Source organism: Panicum virgatum, chromosome 8K (assembly GCF_016808335.1).
Source record: "Panicum virgatum strain AP13 chromosome 8K, P.virgatum_v5, whole genome shotgun sequence".
Lineage (NCBI taxonomy): Eukaryota > Viridiplantae > Streptophyta > Magnoliopsida > Poales > Poaceae > Panicum > Panicum virgatum.
In genome coordinates, this window is record NC_053143.1 from 39,987,763 (window position 1) to 40,013,845 (window position 26,083).

The window sequence follows — 26,083 nt, forward strand, 5'->3', positions numbered from 1 at the left end:
ACAGTTAACACTGCTCTGATACCACTTCTGTCACACCCAGTTTATGAAGGCAAACCGAATGCATCTCATATGTGCGCCAGGATCAGTTTACACACATATGATTAAACATAAAGTGAATATCACAACTAGTGCAAGCGTAAAGAGAGTATTAAAGACTTTATTACAAAACCGAATGTCTTAAGCGAATAAATAAACGTCTATAGAGTAGCAGCGGAAACTTCTTCAGCACAGGCAGATGACTGAGAGACATACACCTAGAAGTCCTCGAAGTCTTCTGGAAACTCCGGACAGTTGTTATTACGGTCTGAGCAGCAAGTATGCAAGGGTGAGTACACTTATGGTTGGTACTCAACAAGTGGTAGGGAAACAACTATAATATATGCATGGCTAATTCAAGGAATAGCTGACACGGTTTAACTGCACTCAGCAATTTTAGTTGATCAAATTTTATTAGCAAGTATTAACTAGATATAAGTATATACCATTAAACCCACAAGATAAGCATATATAAAGATAAACAACAATTAACCATAAATTAGAGCAACGATTTAGATCAACTTCCAGTTCAATTATCATGTGAGGGTCCAAGCCGCTCTTGACCGTGAGCACGGCTAACCGGTTAGTTTTACACTCTGCAGAGGTTGTACACTTTACCCACAATTCGTGTTTCCCATGTCGCCCGGGTTTGCAAAGCCCTTAAACACTTCCTTTGGTGAGTGGCTAGGGATTCACTACGAGGCTTTTCCAAAGAATCACTATATGTACGCACTGGTCCCTTTTTCTGCGGTACCTCAGAAGACGAAGCTTCCTTCACCCGCTCCTCAAAGCACGATACCCGAAAAAAAATCCACCAATCAAACGCCCCAGCACAACATATAGATCATCTAGTTACTTAGCCAAGACCAGAGCCATATAGTATTGTGGTTGTACTGTTTTCCTGGGTGGTTCTCCATGTTCCAATTAAATCATATACTCTTGATTAACAACATTAAACATCATGAACATGGAATAAAACATGTATAGCATTTGCATCATCATTAACCAACCATAACCCAAAGTATAGCAGCTAGCATAGCTACCCAACATGAAATTAAACCCAAGTTGATCAAGGAATAAGGTAAACAATACTAGGCATGTCCTTAACTCGGTTCCCATCATATTATAGACACATGCATGACCATAAAAGTAAATGTAATAAATTTGGTGATTTCATGGGTCAAAAGCATGATCAAAGGTCCACTTGCCTTCCTCAAACTGCTGCTGGTCCGATCCTCCGAAGCCTTGATCTTGCTGCTGCTCCTTGAACTGCGGATCGTCTATCGCACCGAACACGCACATGCAAGAAAACAAGTACAAACAATAAGAAACAGTACACCAAACAACATAAACAGTACAAAAAGAGGTTACTAAACTATTCTACTCGTTGCAACGATCGCGTGAGCGCAAAGATTATAGAAAACGGATCTAAAACGAGAAAGTTATGGCTAAAACAAGATCTAAGGGCTAGATCGCAATTAAACCTTATACGCAGGGGCTGAAACATAAAAATAGGGGTGATTTTGTAAATACTTTTCAACTGAATAGGACGGCGGGTTAGTTTTGGAAAAACAGAGGGGCTTTAGTGCAAAAAGAACACGGTTGACCGTTTTTCTGACTGGTTGACTTGAGATCCGATCTAATCTGGGCCGTGCGATTTAGATCTGACGGCTAGGGTTCTTTGGGGCGAGTGGCGGCGGCGTGAAACGGCCGGCGGTGAGCTAGGCGGCGGCGCGCGGCGGCGGGATGGCCGGAGTAGGCCAAAACGGCCATTTGGGCTCTTTTTGGCTCGGTTCCTGGACTGGGAGCATGCGCGCGAGCACGCGAACTCGATGGCGGGGCTTGTGCGGGATAGAGGCTAGCGGAGCGGGCTTGCGGCGGCGCATGGCAGAGCGGCGGCGCCGGTGAGCTCAAGCGAGCGAACAGAGCGAGAGGGAGAAGGAAAAACGGAGCTGGAGAGCTCCCTCACCTCGACGCGAAGCCTCGGGGCTGTGATGTCGTCGAGAAGGCGAAGCGGGGCGGCGGCGCGACACGGGGCTCCGAGCTCTGCAGAGCAATGGCGGCGCGAGCTAGGTTTCGTGAAGGCGGCGACTGCGGCTTCGGTTTAGGGTTCCAGGGGGCGTGGCGTTGCTTTTATAGGGGCGGGCGTGGCGCCTGGGTGTGCGGGCCCGAGGGGGACGCGGCGGCGCGCGTGGCTGGGTCGGACTCGAGCTAGAGTCTGGCTCGGTCGGGGAGGAAGACGGTCCCGACAGGCGGGGCTCGCCTGGCGGTGTGACAGGGAGAGAAAGGGGCGCTGGGCCGGTTGGGCCAGGAACGGGAAAAAGGCCGGCGGGGAGGGAAGGCTGGGACGCCGGTTGGGCCGGAACAAAAAAGGAAACGGGCTGCAGAGAAAAAGGAGAAAGGAAGAAAAAGAAAAGGTGGGCCAGGCTGAAAGGTGTGAGGGGAAAAAGAAGAGTTTTCCAATTTCAGAAAAGGTTTTCAAACAATTTCAATTCAAATTCAAACTCAAAGATTTGAATTTAAGTTGAACAACAAGCAAATAAAAAATGCAAACCAGCATGAGATGCACACACCTATTTTCCTTATATTTATTTTATGGCTAAATAATTTATTTAAGCTTGCGATAAATGCTCTAAATTCAAGATAAAATAAATAGAACCTTATCGAACCTACAGAAAATCTGATTAGATTTATTTAGGTTCCTAATTTGAAATACGGGTGTTACACTGCTCCAGCCGGCCTGCGCTGCTTCCGCGTGCTGCCGGCCTCCGCTCACGGCTCGCCGCCTCGGACAGGAGGAAGACAATAAGGCATGGGGCCGCGTTGATTTGGCAAATGAGAGATTGAAGATGATGATGGTGCTACTATTCAGGATGTGGAGCAAGAGATTCATGGTGGGGAAGACCATATGGGGAGCTGGTCACTGGTGCTAGCGATTGGATGGGTAGTGCATTGCTGCTAGCTTGCTTTTGGTGGATTGGATGGCGGAGGAGAAGGAAACAGATATGTCCTGATCTTGGCTCGTGGATTTGAAAACAACAAAGAGAGAAGGGAGATGGCTTGGATTTAGACTCTCGCCTTAGCTGTTGAGCATCAGGCAGCCATGAATGGTGTTGCTGCGCTAGCTTTGTTCTGAACTTGATGGGCAAAGGCAGCCATGTACGGCGATAGCCTTGACCGCAGTTTTTACATGTACCGTGTGACGGCACCGTGCTTGCATGCTGGTCCACATACCGTCACAAAGCTGGGAGTCTCGCCGTCGTTCTGCTCCTCACCACTGGCGAGCTTGTCAGGGGCAAAAATATCCCATCATTTGATCTGGAAGAGAAAAAGAAAGGAAAAGAAGGAAAAGGAGTAGAAACATCCGTAACGAAGTTAAATTTGGAAAGACTTACGAACTGGATGTCAAATAATGATTCACATGCGAGTTGAGATCTAATTACATAAATTTCACAATGTTTACGGCTTTGGCATGTGACCCCCGTCTGGTGAGTAGGCTACCAGAATATTTAGCATGTTGATTTTGAAGCAGTAACATTGATAGTTAAGAGGTTTGGAGATTATTTTGGCCATCACTAGCATTGCCATATTAAGAAGATATGAAAATCATGTCAGAATCGCAAAACTTGACTAAGCCGTTCCATTTGATTTTTCATATCAATTGTATAATGTAATAATGTATTATTTGGTTGCATTATGTTATTCGGCGGAGCTACTTGCTGGTCTGCTACCATGCGTGAGTAGAGGAACAAGAAAAGATCTACATTGTCAATTGTTATGATAATCTAACATTACACCAAGTATTATCGATGAATAGAAAAGTCAAAATTAAAAGGAACTAAAAATATAAGTTTATACAAATACTTCATCATCTAACAGTATTCTAAATAAAATCCCAAATATAAACACTCCGACACACATCGATGCATCTCGACCGTCTTCGCTAGCACATGGGCCTTAATGGTTAAATTACATAATTATTTTGTGTATATAATTATTATAAAAAATATTATTTTTTATAAAGATCTTAAAACACATGTGTGATTCATGTACACGTCCGTGCCGCACGTGTGTCTCAGCTAGTATTAAATAAAAGTTAATTATAAAACTAACTGTAGAACCCTGGGACTAAACTGCGAGAGGAATCTAATGAGTTATATTAATCCATGATTAGCGGATGGTTACTGTAGCAAATTGTGGATTAATTAGGCTCATTAGATTTATCTCGCGAATTAGCACTCAGCTGTAAAAAAAATTTATAAACAGATTTTATTTGATACTGCAAAATAGTAATTAAGATTCCTTTTGATGTGATGGAGACTAAAAAAATCCCTAAAAACAAACAGCCCCTAATTCTCTGCTGACTGCAACTCTGCAAAGTGCCCAGGCAGTGGAGTAGTTGAGCACGCGTGGTCAAGATTGCTTTCTGTCTTCCTAAACACGGATGCTGACTTAATTGTTATGTGGAGAAAGAAGCATTTAGAAAAGTCACCAATGAGACCGTGATTCGTCGTTTCACGAACATGCAGAAGGAAAAAAAGTGTAAATATGATCTATGAGAGGTAATACAGTGAACTGTACCTATTTTTATTTAATAATCCTACAATTTATTAGGTATAAAAGTTGATTCTTTTGTTCTCTTTTCTTTAGGTGAGTGGGATTTTGAAGTTGGATCAGTGGATCACATATGTTTGGATTTCGCTATGCCAGTCATCCTTTGTTCATGATTTTTGCATTCTCTCATTATTAAGTACACTGAAGTGACCCATATTATCTTCATTTTCGCAAACAATATTATCGGTAATTCAAATTTGTTGATCTTTTCAAGTTTTCATAGTTGTTCTCATCTTATTGCCTATGTGGATATTTTGTATTTGTTTAAAACTTGGTAACTATTAAATTAGTATGTAAAATAACTTATTGCCTATGTGGATATTTTGTATTTGTTTAAAACTTGGTAACTATGAAATTAGTATGTAATAATGTTCAAACATTTTGGATGTCCCTGGACTTGAGATGAAGTACGGTGCACCCTCGCTAATCTGCTCTACCTTCACCCCTGTTATCATGCCTCTTGTTTTGGCACGACTAACCTGCTATGTTGGCGGATGTTGGTGACCTGGAAAGGTCGTTGAGTCGCTCCACATACTTACGCTCATATTTTAATATTTCATGACATCTGGGGGTAAGCTTATTGCATTGGCAGCAAATATTAAGTACTATATTTGGCCAGATTCCTTCGAACGTTCGTGAAGAATTTGAATTTTCTCTAGAAATTTCTGATATAAACTAGTTGTTGCGAGAGTCATGTCCAGCCAACAGTGGATGAATGTTTTTCTATATGCCATTGAACTAGAATGTGCACAATCAAGTGTCAACACACAAACACAACAAAACAACATAAGAATAACAAGTTGTTGTCCTCTTTATTATAACACAAAACAACATGGACAAAGAAAGGAACAAAAGACTTCATGTCACCCGCATTTCAATAGGCTTTTATATAGAACATTATCCATTATTAAGATTGTTGTAGGGGAGAAAAGGTAGTCATACTTATTACAAACACTGTTTGATTGACAAAGAATTGAAAGAGAAGAAAAGGAGCAATATTATTTCATCTGTATGTCTAGAGTGAGGCTGAAAACCTTTTTCCTGTGTCTAAAATAAAAGTTCCTTCGCGTATGAGTGTGTGGGGATAGCTAGGTGAGTGGGTGAACCGAGATCATTATCATGATCACCGTGCATATGATGGCTCCCAGCATCAAACCACATGACACGTCCACCAAATTTAAGAAATTCTTGGAATCAAAATCATGTGGAGAACGCTGAACTTCAACAGTTAGACCTAGGCCTGCCGCAGCTCCTGTGGCGATTAGCACAGCAGACACCTAGCATTCAGGGCCATTCACTCACTGTCAGCAAGCATTTTTATTCAGTAATACGAGAAAAAAATTGTTCTGAAAAATATTTTTTAATCTGAATAAAATAAGATAATATAATTATTGTAGGAATGAAATCCCCTAAAATTTCAATATTTTTATCTAGAGAAATAAAAAGAGGGTTGCACTTTAGATAATGGATACAGAGATGTAGGCAGCCCCACTCTACAGTGGAGAAAATGCTTATACCACATCAGTGAAAATGAGGAGAGCTATGCCACGACCGCGCCCAAATTTCTTCCCCTGGGCAACATGGATTGCGGCAAACGGAAGCACCAGCAAAGTGTATGCACATCCGATGACAGCAGCCGACAGAACATACCTGAAAAAGGGAACAAACAGATACAAAATTGAGCAACTAATCGATCAACCAAACACACAAAAAGATCGAGACAAGAACTTGAGATAGATGAGGAGAGATTTGTTGAAATTCACCGGTACGCAGAGAAGTCTCGAAAGGTGAGATTTGGTGGGTCTACTACGTCGGAAAAAGGCGCATACACTTTGTTAGACACTATGATGACAAGAGAAGCTATCAGGAGGAGGAGCGTGAGAACCCTCAGGAACAGGGATGCTGCAGCGAGACCTCTCTCTGACGATGAGGCCTTTTTTTTGCACACCGACTAGATCTGATCGGTGACCTCTTCTTTCCAGCTTTATACTAGTTGATACTGCCATTTCTTTTTGGTACCTAGTTAATGGATGGTGAACTATTCTGATGGCATTTGGCACAATAAGTTCTTGTTCCAATCGCTATCGCAGTTTGACGTTGTCAAGAAGAGGTTGGAGCCAAGCTATCTAGCATCTTACCTATTTTGTTTGTTTTGGTTGGAGCTCAAACTGGTACAAGGAGCACAGGAGGAGCTGATGAATGGCTGCAAAGTAAAGGCCAAGCGTATCTAACGTCTGGCGGTTCAGGCATGAAGACCCAGTCGGTAGCGCACTTCCTTTCTTTTAGGATTAGACCACCATCCTTGTGTCAACCAAACCCACACAACACCGCAAATGATCATATGCTTGGACGCCCCCAATAGGTGTGGATCTGAAAATGTCAGAGTTTTGCTAGCTGATAAGGCCCGTCTCATGTTACTAGGCTGGTTGCAAGTTTTATATATAGTAATGTTTATCATACTTTTTTACTTTAGCCCGTGAGAGCTGAATATTTCCCAGCTAGTATTGTCGGAAGGAACGTTCAGTTTTGTCGTAGCACAGCAATCAACATGTCCTACAATGTTTGAAGCGTTAGTAGATCTGCGGAACTGATCGAAAGGCTTCTTGTCCTCCAATACTTTTTGAAGGAAGAAATAAACTAGGGCGGGTAAGAAGCCAACCTGAACAACAACTGCGAGCGCAACACAACACAGACAAGGACACAAGATCCCAACAGGTGGGCGAATGAAAGACAAGAAGAACACGCTAATCGACAAAAGAACTATCAATGCAACCATTTGCAACCAGCTCCTGATTGCCGGCGTCTTGACAAATGTTTCATGTAGTAGTGTAAGGGTCAGTACTCAGTACACCATTTTGATAAGAATTTTATTTGGTTCTCTTGAGTTGGAACCAAAAACTGAACCATTTTGATAAGAATTTTATTCGCGTCAAACAGATGGACGCATTACACTGCTTGATGTTGGCAGCAGCACTCCCATGCACCCCCACGTTTATTGCAGAAGGCCCCCTTACCACCCTTGAACCCGTTCTTGTCACAAACTTGGTGGCAGTCATGATCCACACAGTGCGCACCATTGTAACTGTAGCACGTCAGCTCCGGCTTGTGCCGACGGTCGTCAAGGTCGACTGCACTTATTTGCAATACAATACAAAGAAATTCGCAGATTGATTAGTAAACCATCTGAACATCTCAAGAAATACTATTTCAAAATATAAGGAGCGACAACTGACACGTACTTTCCTCGGCTTGGCAGTGTGGAGAGCTAGAACACATGATCGCAAGTATAAGGAAATCAGTGGTTGTCAAGTACACGACCCTCTTGGTACTGCATTTGGTGAGTGCCATGAGTGGAGAATAGCTCTCTTTTCTTTTAGCTAGGATAGGAGTCAGGAGAGGATCACTTCTATCTGTCTCTCTTCTCTGTTTCAGTATGCAGGTGTTTAGGTCAAAGGACAACCAAATCACAAGTATCGTCTAGGAATTTGTCATCTCATATACTAAGATTTGGATATCTAATATCTTAAGGCTGAAGCATGATATCCTTATTACCTAGGTTGAAATAAATTTTATAGTATCCAATGTCCTCTCATATACTAAGATTTGGATATCTAATATCTTAAGGTTGAAGCATGAGATCCTTACCAAGGTTGTAACGCCATTTGATGCGTTAATTTCTAGTCTGTTATAATAACTGTAAAGTACCAAAAGGTACTTTTAGATACTTTTTCCCTTGAATTTTTCAAGACCGTTGATCTATGAAAAATTAAATTAAGTTAGTATTCAGTCCCACTCTTTTTGGTACTTGGTTCCACATTATTGTACCACCAGATACTTTAGTCTAAGTACTTCTAGGTACTTCCTATCTTGACCACCGTATGATTCTATCAGATAGACAGCTCCTATTTTTTTTCAATCATTGTAAAAATTCTCTAATTTCTAGGGATCTACTCATCACCATTTCTAAAATGCTATGTTTTTATTTGCTAAACTTATGGCGTGTCTGGTTTGGGGATTGATCGAACTCATCTGATATGGAATGATCAGGCAATTTTTGAGAAACGGATTCAACCCTGGAGGCGATTTGGTTTGTGGCTGGGAAAACACTACATGAATGGCGCTTCGTCACAGATGCGGTTTATTGATCCTGCGACCGAAATCCAAACGTATCATAACGTCTCGGTTATGATGGATCTGATGATTCTGGATGGCTGCATCTCAAACCAAACACGCTACTAGTGACTCGATCATTAGTGCCTAACATGACCGTTATGGACAACGACCCTGGAGATAGTGATTAGGAGAGATTACTGAACATAAGACTTTTATTACATGCTGAGGACACCATTTGTTTTGGCAGTAAACTAATATTGTACGTAGCCAAGCTAATGGTTTTAGCAGTAAGGACACCATTTGTTTTCTTGCAGTAGGAACAAAACACAGCAGCGCAACCACTAGGAAGCAGGAAAACACAATAATTTTCTTATTGATCAGTTCAAACCAAACAGATGCACGAGTTACACGATGCTTATTAATGTGGGCAGCAGCAATCCCATTTACCATTCTCTCTCTTAACACAGTGGGAACGAGAGCCATCGAAGCCGTTTGCGCCGCACATCGCGGCGCAGTCATAAGTCAAACAGTATCGGTTATCGTAGGGGTAGCACGTCTGCTTTGGAGCTGCTTGGGGCTGGGGCTGCGGCTGCTCTTCACTACCTACACATGCCATGCAATAATAAAAAAAATGAAACCACATGTTGATCGGTTAGTAATACCCTGATGAACATCTCAAGAAACAATGCAAATGAGTTGGTGATATCTACCTTGGCATGATGATGCGTTTGAAGACATGATCGCGAGTATCACAAAAACGGTAGCTGTCAGGCAGATGGCCGTCTTGTTATTGCATCTGACGAGAGCCATGAGATGAAATGAGAGAGAGAGAGAGAGAGAGAGAGAGAGAGAGAGAGAGAGAGAGAGAGAGAGAGAGAGAGAGAGAGAGAGAGATGCTATTTGGGTGTTTTCCATTTCATCATTGTTCAGGGGTTCATATAGTCTTTGCATCTCGAGGCTAACATCTCTATGTTCTGATATATCTCAAAGCTGATGAGGCACGACATATATCCTCTTATTATTTAGGCTCAGATAAATTTAATTGTGAGTATCCAATTTCACATGTCAACGATTTGTTGTATTTATAGTCCATCTTTTATTACTCAACCACTTAGCTTTCCATATAATCTTACCGGGATATTTTCAGCTAGGAGCGCGTTATCGCGCGAAATATCGCGCGCTTGGGGACCGCGCGACCCCCCCGGCCCTTTCCACCAGCGTGCAACCACAGGTCCGACATTTCCTTTTCTGATCCCGCCGCCGCAATCCCAGGCCCGCGCGCTGGAAGGAGGGAGGCGCGCCGCATCCCCCCCACCGCCCCATCCCGCCGACCGCAACATCCATCCAACCCCCCACCGCCGAATCCCGCCGACCGCCGCATCTCACCGACACGCACGGGAGGGCAGCCGCGCCCGCCGCAGGGCCCTCGCGACTTGCATCCTCCCTCCCCGATCTGCAACTCCTTCCTTACAGGTTTGCAACTCCTTTTCGTGCTCTTTCTTTCTCATCTGCTCGATCTAATCCCCCCAAATCTGCGCAACTCTTCCCTGTGATCTTCGAATTGTAGGTAATTTTTCATGTCCATCCCCAAAAAACTGCTAGCAACTTGTGTGAATTGCAACAAATTTTGTGTTCTTTTTGTTGCATGATGTCTCATGATTATTATTTTTTTAATGCACCAGTGAATTTACATCCGGTGTATGAATAATGTAAAAGAAACTGCTGCCAAATTTGCACTAGCTAGGTCTACGTTCTAGGAGCTGACTGCTGAGGTTGTGGAACTTTCTTGTCGATCAATACAAGGAATAGATATCTACAAGACTACAACCTTTCCATGTGACCATATCCCATAATTTTTGTCTAGACATCTTCATTACCAAGCAGTACAGTTTACTAAACTAATATATAGATGGTGCCTCTTGACTAATGATCAGTAAATGAACTATTAGGACTCAATTTCGTCTGATAGATCTAACCTTATCTATAAATTTTTATAATTCAACTTGCAGAGTAAAAATAAATAGCAACAGGATGGATGCCCTTGCAAGACTCTTCTGAACATATAGGTTTATGGATTGTAGTCCTGAGATGGCAACTTGTGTTCATTATTTTGTGGCAACTTGTGTTTCCTCAGACTGCAGCTTATCTACATTTTGTGTTTTTTTTGGATGGCAACTTGTGTTCATTTTTTTGTGCCTACAAAAGAAACTTGTATTGTGCTATTTAGTTTTGTTTTGTAGGTTCATTATTGTAACAAATTGTGTGCCCCCCTATATACATTATGAGTTTCCTTGCATGACAACTTATACTTAATATTTGTGTTTTGTAGGTTCAATATGTCTTTTACTGGGCTTTTTTATATGAATTCTGCACAACTACAAGAGCATGATTTCCTTGCAGCCCCCTTCGGATCTTGAGTTGCAGCAAGTTCCTGGTGCAACTTTCCCACCGGTGCGTGCTGCTAGTGGTGCACATGTGCCTAGCAGCAGCAACTTGACTCCCCCTATAATACCCAATGAAGCTCTTCATCTGCCCAGCAACTCAGCTCCTCCTAATCTGGTGACTCAGCAACTTAGCAACTCAGCAGCAACGGTGCTCCCGACTGAATCTGGTGGTGTGACAGTTCCCACGGCTGAGACAGCCGCAGATGGAGTTGATGTTGAGGATGGTGTTGAGGTTTTATTCACTCCGCAGGAGCCTTTTGTAGGCATGTCTTTCAATACTTCTGATGCTGCTAAAGACTACGACAATTCCTGTGCCCGTCATACAAGTTTCTCTATAAGGATCGACACATCCCGTGAGTCGAAGAAGGCCAATGAAAAAACAAAGTATATCTATATCTGCCAGAAGGTTGGGGCCAACAAAAAAGAGAAGGTTGCTGATGATGGACCAATAACTGAGAAAAAGATTGTGAGGCAAAGGCGCAAGGATTATGTGGATAGGACGCACTTCCTAGCTCTCATGATTGTGAGGAAGACGTCCCCTGGACACTGGGAGGTTGTGCACTTTGAAAGGGAGCACAACCATGAGAGTTTAAGGAAATTCTCGCTCACAAAATACTTGAAGTCCCACAGAGACATACCAGCTGAAGAGAAAGAGTTCATCAAGTTGCTCCATGAATGCTGCATTACGACAACTTGTGCTTACCAGATAATGGCTGAGTTGTATGGAGGTATTGAAAACTGTCCATACATAGAAGGTGATGCTAAAAATTTGCGTGTTGAGTACCGCACTGAATATAGAGGCAAAGATGTGAAGGCGACGCTTGAGTACTTTGAGGAATTGAAGAAGGAAGATCCAGAATTCTATTATAGTTACACTCTTGATGAGTTTGACAGGGTTGAGAATCTGTTTTGGGTGGATGGTGCAGCAAGGAGATCTTATGAGCTGTATAGTGATTGTTTGTCTTTTGACACTACTTATTTGACCAATGCCTACAACGTGCCATGTGCTCCTTTCATAGGTATGTATATCCGGGAAAAAATGCTAGTTTGCCCATCGATAGTTTGTCACACTGACTGTAATGCTATATACTCCTTGAACAATTTGGTACTTTGAAAAAGCAGAAGTTGGCACACCAGTTGCACATAAGTTGCCATCTATATTCTGCACCAGTTGATAGTCTTCAGCTGTGAAAAAAATACTAATGATTTGCATTGTATTAATAGGGATTGATAGAAATGGCATAACAATACAACTGGGTTGCAGCTTCCTGAGGAATGAGAAGACTGAGGGTTTTGTCTAGCTGTTTACTGAATTTAAGAAAGCAATGGGCGGCAAGGATCCTGCAAATATAATAACAGATCAAGATATTGCGATGAAGGCTGCTATCGCAGAGGTATTTGTCAGTTCAGTTCATAGAAACTGCCGTTGGCACATTATGGAAAATTCTAGGAAGACCATGGGTGCTTTCTTGGATAGCAAGGGGGATGGTAAGCAAGAGTTGGCGGATGACTTCAAGGATTGTATTGACAATAGCTTCACGCCACAGAGTTTGAGCAGAAGTGGCAGGCATTTCTTGATAAATATGAGCTCAACAATGATGAGAGGTTCCAACATTTGTATGACATGAGACATTGTTGGATCCCTGCGTATTTCATGCATCGTTTCTTCCCCTTCCTCCTAACAACAACACGGAGTAAAGGTTTCAATGCTGTCCTGAAGCGCTATGTCAACCCAAAGAACTCGATACTCAACTTTGTCCAGCAATATAAGAAGATACAACAAAGGATTTTCAGCAAGCAAGATTTGCAGGAGGCGGCCACAGCCATGAAGGTCCCACACTACTTGACGGGCACCCTATGGAATATCAGATGAAGAAAGCGTATACAAGGAAGTTGTCCAACGCGTTTCAAAATGAGCTGCAGCTAAGCTCGAGCTACTATGTTGTTCGTGTTGAAGGGGATGATTTGATAGATGTTGTTCCGTACAAGCGTTGCCCCGATCTGTTGTATGAGACACGGACATTCAGGGTCACATCGTCCAAGGTGGAGGGCTTGTATAGCTGCACTTGTTGCAAGTTTGAGAGAGATGGAGTGCTTTGCTGCCACATATTGAAGGTTTTTGATGCCTTTGCAGTCCGCGAGGTGCCTGATCGGTACATTCTCCCTCGATGGTCAGTTGAGCCAGTGGTTGATAGTGGGGTGGAAGTTGCCGCTAACGAGCCTTTTCAAGAAGCCCAGATTATAGATCACAGGAAGCATGTTATACATTACAGCAGGATGTGCACAAACTTTAATAAGATTGTGAGACCTTTTATGGCTGATGACGAGGAGTATGGCATAGTCTCAAAACAAGTGAGTGCCCTACAATCTAAGCTTGTTGCTTTGAGGAAAAGGTGAGCGTCAAGTGTTCTTCCGGGGATGGAGTGTGAACAAGTTGATATTGAACAACCCGCGGCACCAAGGCCGCAGAACAAATAGCGCAAAAAAAACAAGCTCATCAACCGGAGGGGGTGGGGAGCCAAATCTGTCACAACAGACTAATGATACGTATTGTCTTAACTGAACGTAGCAACTTCTACTCATTTGGCCTAGCAACTTGCACTCCTTGTCCTAGCAACTTGAAATTGCTGAGATTGGGGACCCACCAATAACAAAGAAGTAAGGGCGTACAAGGTCAAAGAGATACAAGACAGGGTTGGGGCTGCTTCCCCTAAAAAAGCCACCGTGTGGCTATTGTGGTTCAACTGAACATACTACATCAAGTTGCCCCGCCAAGCCGGCAAGGAGGCAAACAAAAGAACTCTCGAATAAATCACTAAATGAGGTTGCTGCTGCGTGAAAAAACAAGATGTGTTGCGGGGGATGCATCTAGCATTTTTCCACTTCCTTGTAATTTATTAAACTACAATTAGTGATTTATTAAACTACAATTAGTGAATTAATTTTTATTAAACATTTATGGTATGGCAAAGTTTTAGTAAAGCATGATGTGTGGTGATGTAATAATGAATAGTTGATGCTTTTGTATACTGATTCAAACTTGCTATATATGGAGAAATATACTTTTAATAAAGCATTGTGTATGGTGGCGTATGAAAAAAAGATTGAAAAATTGCATCTTGCATGTTGAATTAAGTTAACAGAACACATGTGCAGATCCGATGTACAGAAGTTGATATTTCAAAAAGAAGGAAAAAAAGTATGTGCACAAGTTGCTGTTTCGACTTTAGACAAGTTGCCTGTTGGACTGATCACAAATTTCCAGTGTGAATACCTCCATATATTACATAAGTTGTTGGTCACACAAGATACCTCTATATATTACATAAGTTGCTTGTCACACATGACAGTGGAATAAAAAACGATCAGCATATCTGAGCATTGTTTGAAAAAACAGAGAACATCTATATACAGAGTGCATGCATCATAAAAAAAAAATCACAAGTTGCAGACAAGTTGCCTGTTGAACTAGTCACAAGTTGCCAGTATATTGCAGCATATCTGAGCATCGTTTAAAAAAACCGAGAATATCTATATACAGAGTATATACATCATGAAAAAAATCACAACCCTCCTCTCTTTTCCTGTTCTACTCCTAGCCTACTGATTTGTCATCTTTCCCTTTTCTTTTGAGAATAGTTCAGTCTTGTTCTCTAACTTGTTGGCATGGCTATGAAGCCACTCAACAAGAACTCGCTTTCTCAGCTTCATTTCATCGAACTCCATCATGTTTGGGAGGTTGTGTCCATCCCAATGCTCTATAGCCTTGAGAGTGAACAGACCGCAGTCATGACTGAGTTTGACAGCAAAAAAGAAAAAAGAGAAAGAAATGTCAGATAATGTAGAACTTACAAAATGTTACAATATCTGCAGTTTGAAATTCAGTTTAAGGTAAAAGATAAGAATGACTTGTGCTTACATCCCGAATTGCTTGTACCCCTCGATGAACTGCGGCTCGAAGTTGTAAATGGTAGGAACCTTGCACCCCTCAACCTTAGCTGTATACTTGTTCCATAGGGTGATCACTTTTTGCACGCACCTGATTGGCTTTTAGTCTCAGTTTAGCATTGTCAGGGTTCCTCAAAGAGTCTATAACTTGGAACTTCTTATCTTGCATATTTACAGCAAATGTAAACCAGTGCCCATCACCACCCGGCTGTGTTGTATTCTCTTGGTGCACGGAAAAGAATATCTGTAGAAAACACATAAAAACAAATATGATAAAACTAGATTTAGGGGTGTGACAAGTTGCTAGTTCTGTGGGCTAAAGTTGCTAGAATCAGATAACACAAGTTGCAAGCTAGGTTACTAGGCAGACAACACAAAGTTTTCAAGAAAGAAAAATATGGTTTTATTACCATATCATAGTTTGAGTCGCGAAACTCAAAAGCCTTCTTAACTATGTTGTTGTGCATAGGCCTTGACATCATTTGGAGCTGTACAAAAAAAGTATATGGATAAAAAAGATATGTAAAATACTTCCAAACGATAAGATATACAAAGATATCAGAGGTCGAGGCAAAAAAATGATATTACCACTACCCATGGGGACATTATCTTTGTCCTCTTTTTTCTAGGGTCCTATGACAGCACATAAGTCCCAAGATGCATGGCGTTGGTTCCTAGTGATCTCCCCATAACCATGTCCGTTGCTACCTCATGTGCTGAAAGTGTTATCTCTTTGGATTCAAAGAATATTGTGCTGCCAAAACAAAAATGATTTTGTCCACAAATTTTTCCATGACTGATGGGCACAAAAAAAGAGGACGGGGGGGGGATAAGATCAAGGTATATTGTCATACCCCTTTTCATGTCTGGTGTGTCTGCATATGATGTTGTATAGTTCATCTTCTGTTGCAAGATGACCCTTGTCCATTCCTTGAGAATCCTCATCATCTGTTAAGCCCAGTGAGAAGCTTGGAGCATCGGGTGCATCCATGAAACCTTTACTGTCCTTCAAGTTGTCGACATGCTGCTATCAGAACGCACACATGTGCACAAAAAATCAACACTTGCATTCTGTATAACAGATTGAAAAAACGAGACGAAAACACTACAAGAAACCATTTATTTTATGACGAAACAATTTCGTCATAGATCGTTGAAAATTCGTCATAAAATTTTGTTCGTGACGTTTCTAGGTAGCGTCATGTATTGAGCGTCACAGATTAAATCGGATGACATTTTCTTGAAAAACGTCACAGATTGAAACAATCCGTGACATTTCTTAACTGTCATAGATTAGGTTTGAGCCCGCGCAACCTAGCCCAGGCCCATTGTTTGTGAAAAAAATAAACGTCACAAACTATGTCATGGATTGAATTATCAGGTGATGTAGTTGCTCACATGGATGGCGACATAGATGGTGACATGGCTGATGACATGTCTGCTGACATGGACATTGACTTTTCATTCGTGGCCCATTTATTAATTGGCCCAGTTTAGAAGTGGGTCATAGGCCCAAAATTTCAGCCCTTACATATAAAATAAGTCATGTACACAGCTCATATAAACACAACATATTAAACATTTCATTCACTACATGAAATAAGTTTTGATCCATCTCAGCATATACATACAAGAAAATGAGTTTTTATTCAACGTGAAACCATAGTCTAACTTAAGTATTAATCTAGCACAAAATCTTACAATAATTGCACCATAGCAATTTTCAACCAGTCCACTACTAGAAACTAGCAGCAACAACATGCAATCTCAAAGACCATCTTACCCTGTAGCTTAAACATGCTCATATCTGACTTACAACAAGCTATCTGACCCTACACAATAGACGCAATCACCATAGGTGCCTTGGCTACGTTCTCCATCCTGAGAGAAAACATAACACAATTCAGTCCAGATCATAATAAACAAGAGATTAATTATGAATATGCAAATAGGTGATTGTTTTCTGAAATCTAAAAGAAACCAAGCCATAGATCCAAATCACACTAACAAGAGATTAATCATGAATGTATGTCAATTGTTACAATAGAAAAATATAAGATAACATGGTACCATTTATAAGCTTTTATTTAAGGCAAGGTTATTGTTTTTTTCATGTTTATCATAATAAACAGAACGTCAAGCACTAGTTTCCAAAATCAGTTCAGGGAACATGGGATAATAAATTAACAACATAGCAGCAGGTATTATTTTTCCCGCACTCACCAAAGATGTCCAAAAACTAAATGAAGCCAAGATATCAAGTTCACACCAAACAGTAGTGCATTGATGCAGTTGCATCATGAAAAAGGAACCTACAGACCTACTACGTACCTGAATTTTGTTTAACTCTTGCATGTGCCTTTCTTTGCTTCGGGGAAGAGCATTAGCTGCACTTAGTGCATATCTGCCTGCACACAGTGGGAAAAGAACCTGTCATCACATAGTGTCTGTAGCAATCCCATCAACTGCACTTAGTAAAATTGATTGCAGTCTCAGATAGCTGCATGAGAAGTAATTACCCAATAGTAGTCTCAAACATGCAAGGCAACATTCAGTCATTTTTTGCGAAACACAAACACAAACTAAGCGCAGGAAGCAATTTAGCACACATAGATTTGAACACTGAATGCAAAATAACTAGTTCTTGGCAATTAGTCCCTGCAGCATATAATCCACCAAAGAAAATAGTACTAAAGACAAGCAAGTAATGATTGCAAGATGGTTGGTCACTCAAGCACAGTCAGATCATGTTTCATTTCATCTTTTTCTTGTTAGATATTCTTGTTACTTGGATAAATATTATCTTTTATGCCACACAATTTAACTCAGATATAGATCTATTTTGGTGAACCAAACTGAAATTTACTGATTCAATCATGTGTTGTAATTTGTAATAGGCATTACAACTATCTAATTTAATCCAGTGAATTGGCACAATGTGATTAACAGAAATTTCATCGAATACATCATGTGCAAGATGTAAAAAGCTAGCAGCAAACAATGACTCAATCTCTAAAAGCACGCATCAAATCAAAGAGGGATAAGTAGGCGCTTACCTTGGCACTAGAAAAGCCAGCCACACGCATGGGTGCTCCCTAGGTCTGAAACCAAATCGATTTGGAGGACATCAGTAATCAAATCGGAGAGGCAGATATGGAGTGAGAGAAAGAGAAAGATTTACCCATAAGATGACTCAAGAGTTCAACGGCTCCTTATATTCCATTTTCTGAATCTTAAGGGGAGGCAGATCTCACCTGCGGCGGCCGCGAGACTCACAAGCTGCCCCGTCCCGTGCTGCACGCTGCCGCATTGCTAGCGAGTCAAAGGATCAGGGGCGGCGCGTGGCGTGCAGGGCGGCCCCCACCTCCTAGTACAGCGCGGGCAGCAGCGCCTCGTCGGCGCGCCCCATGATGGCTGCCAGGTTCACCAGCGCCAGCGTCTGCCTCCCCATGGCCGCGTCCATGGCTGCCGCCCGGCGCCCGGATCCGGCGAGGCCGAGGGGCGGATCATAATTTTAGAAAAATTTAGAAAAAAGAAACATCAAATTTAGAGTTCTTGTGAGTAAGAAATACCAATTATAAAATTTAATTCCAGATCAAAAAGAAAAATAGGAATCACACATCTGTTCTTCATTACAGGACCATGTTAACAAAGATACATATAAAAGTTTTATTACCTATCACTGCCAGAAATGATGTCCTGGTGCGCTGGCAGTGTGCCCGTGTCTTATCTCCACGACCCGAGTTCGAATCCTGGTTACTTATCTGTTTTTTTCTCCGAATTAGACCACGAGATATACTGTATAAATAAAGTGATACTAATTATTGTTAGAGCTGCAGCTGTAGCGCAGTTGGTAATGGCGTCCGTTTCTTTTGCTCAACACCAGGGTTCGATTCCCATTAGCCTCTTGTTTTTTTTTCCAAATTGAAGCGCAGATAATAGTATATAAACAGTAATACCGAAGACGCTAACATGTGATTATGTGAGGTTGTAGAATAGTCGTATGGCGCTGTAGTCTGGTCTAAGAGACCAAGGTTCAAACGCCATATCCTCTCATTTTTCCAATTTTTTATCTTTATTTTTTTTGGTGAGCGGTTGTTTGGTTTTTTTATCATCAATTTACTCTCCTAATCACAGATTGGTTTTTTATCCTCTCCTAATCCCTGTGAGAGGCCTTTTTTTCTTTTTGTATTTTTGATTTCTCATCTTGTGATGCTTTTTTTCTTTTTCTTTTTGTATTTTTGTTTTCTCACCTTGTGCTATGACAGTGATTCTAAATTTATTAATTGCGACAGATTTGCTAAAACGTCATAGGTTTTGGGCTTGTTCACGACGAAATCAATAAACTGTCACTGTGTTATGGGCCTTATAGCCATAGTTGCAGATCCGTGACGATATCTGAAAACGTTACGAAAAATTCGTCAAAAATCGTCACAGATTAAATGGTTTCTTGTAGTGAAAGAAAAACATGGATTGCTATTACTTTTTCTACTGCTGCTTTATGCATAGCTTCCGTGCGCCCATCACCAAGTGTTTGGGTTGCAATCTGTGTAATGAAGAGAAAAATACAGATTAGCATTAGTTGCTGGTTTGCAAAAAAAAATGTGATATGGTGCACATTTGCATGCGTGAGTTGCAACCTCAGCTTGTTTTGGGATGGTATCTGGAAACTTCCTCACATACACTTTGGTCGCTGCTGCACCAGGAATCGGCTCTGCCTTTCCCTCAGCTTGCTACTTTGCAGTATTGGATTTGGACACCACCGGTGGCAAGCCACTCCTGCCTGTGCTAGCAAGTTTTTTCCTTGACACTACATCTGACCGCTCCGCCTTTCTCTTTGTTCCCTTGGGTTTGGGCAATTCTTCCGGAAGATTGTCCACAGGCAGGGGTTTCAACAATTCTTCTAGAAGCTTGTCCTCAATCTTTTTTGCTTGCTCTTTTAGTTCAGAATTCAACTCATCGGACATTGTAACCATGTTTTGCGCCCCTTTAAATTCCTTTTCGATAATATCATTGAAGACTTTCTTCTCATTGGGCGCGAACGACATATCGAGGACTTCAGGTGGTTCAAAGATCAAACCTTTCCTATCGGGTAGTGTAGCCATTAAATCCAGGAGTGTCATACCTCCCGAAAGCCCGTACCGATTTGCTAGTGTAATCGGTGACAATCCCCCAAACTCAGAGCTGGATTGTGTGCTAGGTGGTGTGCCTTGAGATTTGTCACCAGCCTCATCTTTAGGTGATGATGCTTCAGCAAAATTTGTCAAAAAAATGTTTAACTAGTGTCATGTCAAACATAAAAGAAATAAAAGAAGATAAAAGATGTCAAACATAAGTTGCTACTTGCTGGTATCATGATGGAAAAAGAAAATAAAAGAAGAGAATGCTCATAAGGGGAAAAAAGCCAGTGGTGTTTAACTACCCACAACTGGTTTCTAGTATTGAGAACAAAAGTTTAATTTTAAATATTATCTTATGATTACAAATTGAAGATCTGATTTTCAAAAATCTGAACAAAAAGATTGCTCAGTGCCTACTGAGCCTACTAGCAACCTATGAAATTCTCAGAAAACTTTCACCACTAGCTCAAAAGTCACATATGAGGAATCTACACAATAATCCATCCGGTTACTCCCAAAGCTCAAAATCCTAAAATGAACAGGCCTACACTAGTTTGATTGCAACTTCAGGCCGCAGCTTATGTGACTCAAACAGAAGCTACCCCTTTTTCCCCCAAGACAAATTGATAAAAAGAAAAATGCTTATATTACTACAGCAACTTCAGTTCCTGAAGATACTAATAAACACTGTGTATTTTCAAAGATTTCAGATAGCTCATTTACAACATTGTAGCTTGTGCATCAACCGGTGCACATGCTAAATACAAAACGTATGTTTACCTTGCTTTCCATGATCTCTGTTGTTTCCATCATCCTTTGATGCTTTGTCGTCATCCTTTGCACCTTTATTATCATCCTTGGATGGTGCACCTTTAGATTTATCACCAGGCTGATCTTTGTGTGATGATGGTTCATCAGATACTTTAAAAAACATAAAACATAAGTTGTTGCTGTCTCCAAAAGAGAATATGCTACTAAACCAATATAAGTTGTTGCAGGCCTTCAATACAAATTGCATACCTGATTGTTTGCTGGCTAGTTCAGCTTTGTTGGTCTTCTTTTGGTCATTGTCCCCATCATTTGAACCGCCATCGTTGTGATCATCTTTCTTCCTTTGTTTATCAGCAGCCTCATCTTTACATGAGGCTCCGGAGGCAGATTCTGTGGAAAAAAATAAAGAACCCTTGAGATTTCCATTGATCTTGCTACCAATATACAAGTTTTGATCCAATATATCATGTCAACATATTACCTTGGTTGCCTTTAACTGACTTGTCCTCTGTGTCATCATCTTGCTTGTTTGTTTTATCTTCATCCTGGAATCTAACCTTCTTGCTTTGCACTATCAAAGAAAAAAATATTTCTGTTAGAAAAACAAACAAAAAGAAGCATATGAGATGCTGCTAGTCACTATCTTCCTTCTTAGTAGCTCTTGGGTCAATTTGTGATGAAGTGATATCATCTCCAAATCCATCGCTGTTTTCATCATCTTCGTCTCCCTATGTATCGCAAGAGTCAAAGTTGGCATAATCTTGTAAGCTTTCTTCATCGCTGCTAGACTCTTCTTCGTCACTCCTAATCTCATCGAGTGATTCTTCCAGAATGTCGTGTTTCTTTTTACTCCTAAGTTCCCGATTTCCTTTAGAAGTACTGGGTCCTGCTTGACCTCCTTCTCTACTTGGACAGCCCATTGGTGCTGATTCTGCATGTGCTTCTTGCCGTTGTTCACCTTGGCACAACTTTTGTGTTAGGTTGAGGAAGGCTTGATTGATGGCCATGCTGAACTCACTCAGCATGCTTTTGAGAACCTCCCGGTTCTGCATGAAAAAATTGCAGAAACATATGACATCGAGAAACATAAGGCAGCTAGATCAAAAATAGAAAAATTGCGAAGAAATGATGCGTGATGATAGAAAAAAAGGATGGGGACAGAAACATACAACTATGACAGATTTTGGCATGTTTGAATCAATGAATTGATGAAGCCATTCTGGATTGTTGCGCATGAATGTTCTGGCTTTAACTATACAAAAAAGGATAAAAGTATGCATGAGTGAATAAAAAAGGGTTACTGGTTTGCACAGACAGCATATAACTTTACATGTATAACTCTGTAACTCTATACATGTGTATCCAACACATGTATAACTTGCTACTTCCACATACAAGATATTTACAAGTTGCTAATTCCACACATGCAGAAAGTTGGAGGGAAAAAAGTATTCATGCATGAATCTTACTTGTAGTTTGCCGAACTGAGTCTCGGAGACCTTATCCATGAGGCAGACTTTAGAGACAAGCTGCCCCATCCACGCAGCGGCTCTTACTTCCAAGTCTTTGTTGACAATATCACCAACATCAAGTGAATCTAGATACAGTATCTGCAGCACAAAAAAGAGCATATTGAACACCCAAAAAAGGATAGTCAGATCTTGAGAAAAAGAAAAGGGAAACTGAAAAAGGGAAAAGACAAGGTGATACAAGTCTAGTATTCATACAGTAAGAAAGAAGAGGCACCCAGACACAAACTTTCGCTTCCCAGCCTTAAATTTTGCAATTCCATTAATGAGCCTGTCCACTACAAGTTTGCACCAGTTGTATCCTTTAATATCTTCGGTGATTGCAATGGAATGGAAAGCCCTCACACACAACTTTGGGCTCGATGTTGGGCATAAGAGGGTGCTAATTGTAAATATTAGGCAAACCTTCAACCATTTGTCATCTGTTGAATTCTTTCCCTCACCAGACAACTATTTTTCAACTTCTACAAATGTTGGTGCCTTATGATCATTCTCATGGCCAAATACTTGATAGAACTCAGTGAATGTATCAGAATAACTCTTCTTTTCATAAATGACAGAGTCCGGGCCCATTGGTAACCCGAGCACTCGTTTAATAGCTTTATCGTCCACCTTTATTGTCCCCCTGTATGGAATCACCAACTCAGACTTGTTGATGTCGAAATTGTTAACTAGCCAAGTTGACAACTTCTCAGGGACAATGTTGCACTTGATTTCAAGGAGTCCCTCAAACCCAACACATGCAATTCGCTGTTTCTGATTACCCTTGAGATTTTCATTGATCTTTCTCAGCCTTTTCGCTAATCCTTTTTTCCTTATATCCTAAAAGAAAAAATGATGCATTTAATGAGTTTGCACACAATTCATGAATTCAAACTGCTTAAAAAAACATAGATATGCTATAAGTTCCCACATAATTCATGTATAAGCTGCTAGAGTGGACATACTACAAGTTAGCAATAAAAAAAAGGATTCATGCAGCATAGTTTTTCTGCTCTGAATGATACCTGCTCTACGTGCTTTCTTCCTTCATCAACTTCTGTCGTTTCATCATTCACTACACTGCCTCTAGAAGTACCCTTGTCTACTCTAGAAGTAGCCCTAGTTGTTCTCTTTGGAGACGGAGCTGTGTTAGCAGCTTCAGTTTTGCGCTTCTGGGCCATGCTATAAAAAGAAGTGCATAAAGAAAATGTGTCAGACAAAATAATAACCCCCATGATAAACAGAATAAGTTGCTGCGAAGGGGATGAATAAGTTGTTGGAAAAGAAATCAAGTTGCTACGTGGGTTCAGAGAAAAAAAAGAGTTCAGTGGATTGTAACTTCAAAAAATCATCCCCTGAAATAATAACCCCAAGTTGAATAATAACCCCCCATGATAAACATAATAAGTTGCTACATAGTGGATAAATAAGTTGCTGGGTAAGAAAAATCAAGTTGCTACGTGGGTTCAGAAAAAATAAATGACAGAGCTCAGTGGATTCTAGTGTCAAAAAAATCACCCTCTGAACCATGAATGCTCATTCATTCATTGTCTAGTATTGCTACGTCTGTGTCATCCAGTATTGCCTACTAGAGTCGCTGCTGATGCAACAAAAAAATAATTTCAATGATCACACAATGAATGCTCATTCACTGAACCATGGCCAATATTTATGGATTTTCAGTTTCTAATGAATACTAGACAATCAATATTGGCTCCACTAAAAATATTTCAGTCCTGCTTGTCTACTGGAACCTACTCCGACAAAAAATCATCCTCTGAATTATCTAAAACCAGGCAGAATCTAAACCAAAAAATAGAAAATATCATCTAAATTTCCACCATCCAAAAATCATCATAGAACTAATCAAAATAATTTATTCAAGATAGCATCACAACTGGAACTACTCTCAACAATCATATAGAGTAGGGCTAGGGGAAAATCGGGTCAATCCAGAAAAGCTAGTTTGTCATCGCATTAATTACTAATTCAACATAAACACCTAGGTCTGTGTCATCCAATATTGCTGCTAGAGTCGCTGCTGATGCAACAAAAACATGATTCCAATGATCACACAATGAATGCTCATCCACTGAACCATAGCCAATATTTATGGATTTTCAATTTCTAATGAATACTAAACAATCAATTTTGGCTCTAGTAAAATATTTCGGTTTTGCTTGTCTACTCGAACCTACTCCGACAACCTCTTGGTGCCTCATGGTGCTATATGTTTTCCTTGAACCAAAAAAGCACAAAATGATACAAAGTTGCCACGCAGTTTGATACAAAGTTGCCACAAACAAAACAACTTTGCAGAAAATATTGGAGAATAGAGAGTAGTCACCGTGATTTCCCAGCAGGAGGGAGTGGTGACGTGCCGGGCGCTGCCCTCATGGGGGAGTTGGCGCCTCCCCCGTGCCTCGACGCCCTCGTTCGCGGGCGACCCGCGACTTCATTCGCTGCGTCGTCATCGGATCCTGGGTCCGCGGAGGTGGAGGAGGTAGTCGGCCTGGGACCCCGCATCGCGAGCGCCTTCCTCTCTTGACGCAAGCCGCCGGTGCCGCCGCGGCCAGCACCACCTGGCGGGGCCTCCTCTCCAGTGCCGCTGGCGGATGTTCCCGCCATGCCGCCTCCGCCGCTGCTCCTCGCAGCAGCCTCCGCCGCTATTCCGCGCTCGAGATCCACCCGAGCTGGGGTCTCTACAAACTCCGTCGGGTCCTCTCGCCGGTCCGCGCAGCCGCTCCTCCAACCACCGCCGGCAGCCCCTCCGCACAGCTGCCCCCCACACGCAAGACGGCCGCTGAGGCGCGCGGAGCGGCGGCGGTTTGGTCGTAGGAGTAGGGCGCTGCGGGATGAGGAAACCACCCCGGATCTAGATTTGGAATGGGGGAGGGAGGGGACGTCGGGGCGAGTTTATGGGCCGGTTTGGACACGACCAGCTGGGCTGGGTGGTCACGCGCTCGCCGCGCGGCGCGACCAGTCGTCCTTTAGCTTTTTCCTTTCAGCTAATATACTTTGCATACACACAGTACCACATAGGCTAACAAATTTTGTATGGGCCACTTAAGTACTATCGTTTACATGGGCTATATGTGCGCTGGTCCATTAAAAAGCAACAACATCCGGAGAGAAGTAAATATCCTAGCCCAGTAAACAGCTGGAGGACACTAATTGCGGAAAGGCTATGCATTGCTCGCGCGATAGCATCACCTGAAGTTAGGAGTGCAGGTGCTTTGGGCCCATTACAACTTTAGGCCCATTGTTTTTTCTATTTTTTTCTTTTTGAGACTTCAAGGTGCAAGTGTTATAGCATTTTTCCCTTTTCCTTTGTGTTTATTTCTCCAATTCTAGTTTTTTCTATTTTTTATTTTTTATTTTTTTCCTTGAACTGCTTTGTATTTGTTATTTATTTTCCTATTTTCCTCTGTTTCATTCTAAAGCTCATTTACAATCAAATGTTCTGTGGCATTGATCCATTTGTTCACCTTTGTAGACTAAATTGTTCCGTGACGTTGACCCATTT

The 26,083-nt window shown here is 41.5% G+C and overlaps 2 protein-coding genes across 2 annotated transcripts; both read left to right on the plus strand.

Moving 5' to 3' along the window:
• The first annotated feature begins 11,148 nt into the window (after positions 1-11,148).
• Positions 11,149-12,508, plus strand: LOC120645717 (protein FAR1-RELATED SEQUENCE 5-like). The gene is made up of 2 exons (XM_039922475.1): positions 11,149-12,226; positions 12,432-12,508. The coding sequence occupies exons 1-2, from the start codon at positions 11,149-11,151 to the stop codon at positions 12,506-12,508; spliced, it is 1,155 nt and encodes a 384-aa protein (XP_039778409.1).
• A 24-nt stretch (positions 12,509-12,532) lies between these two features.
• Positions 12,533-13,604, plus strand: LOC120645718 (protein FAR1-RELATED SEQUENCE 5-like). Its single transcript, XM_039922476.1, has 3 exons — positions 12,533-12,695; positions 12,755-13,038; positions 13,131-13,604. The coding sequence occupies exons 1-3, from the start codon at positions 12,533-12,535 to the stop codon at positions 13,602-13,604; spliced, it is 921 nt and encodes a 306-aa protein (XP_039778410.1).
• The last annotated feature ends 12,479 nt before the right edge of the window (positions 13,605-26,083 follow it).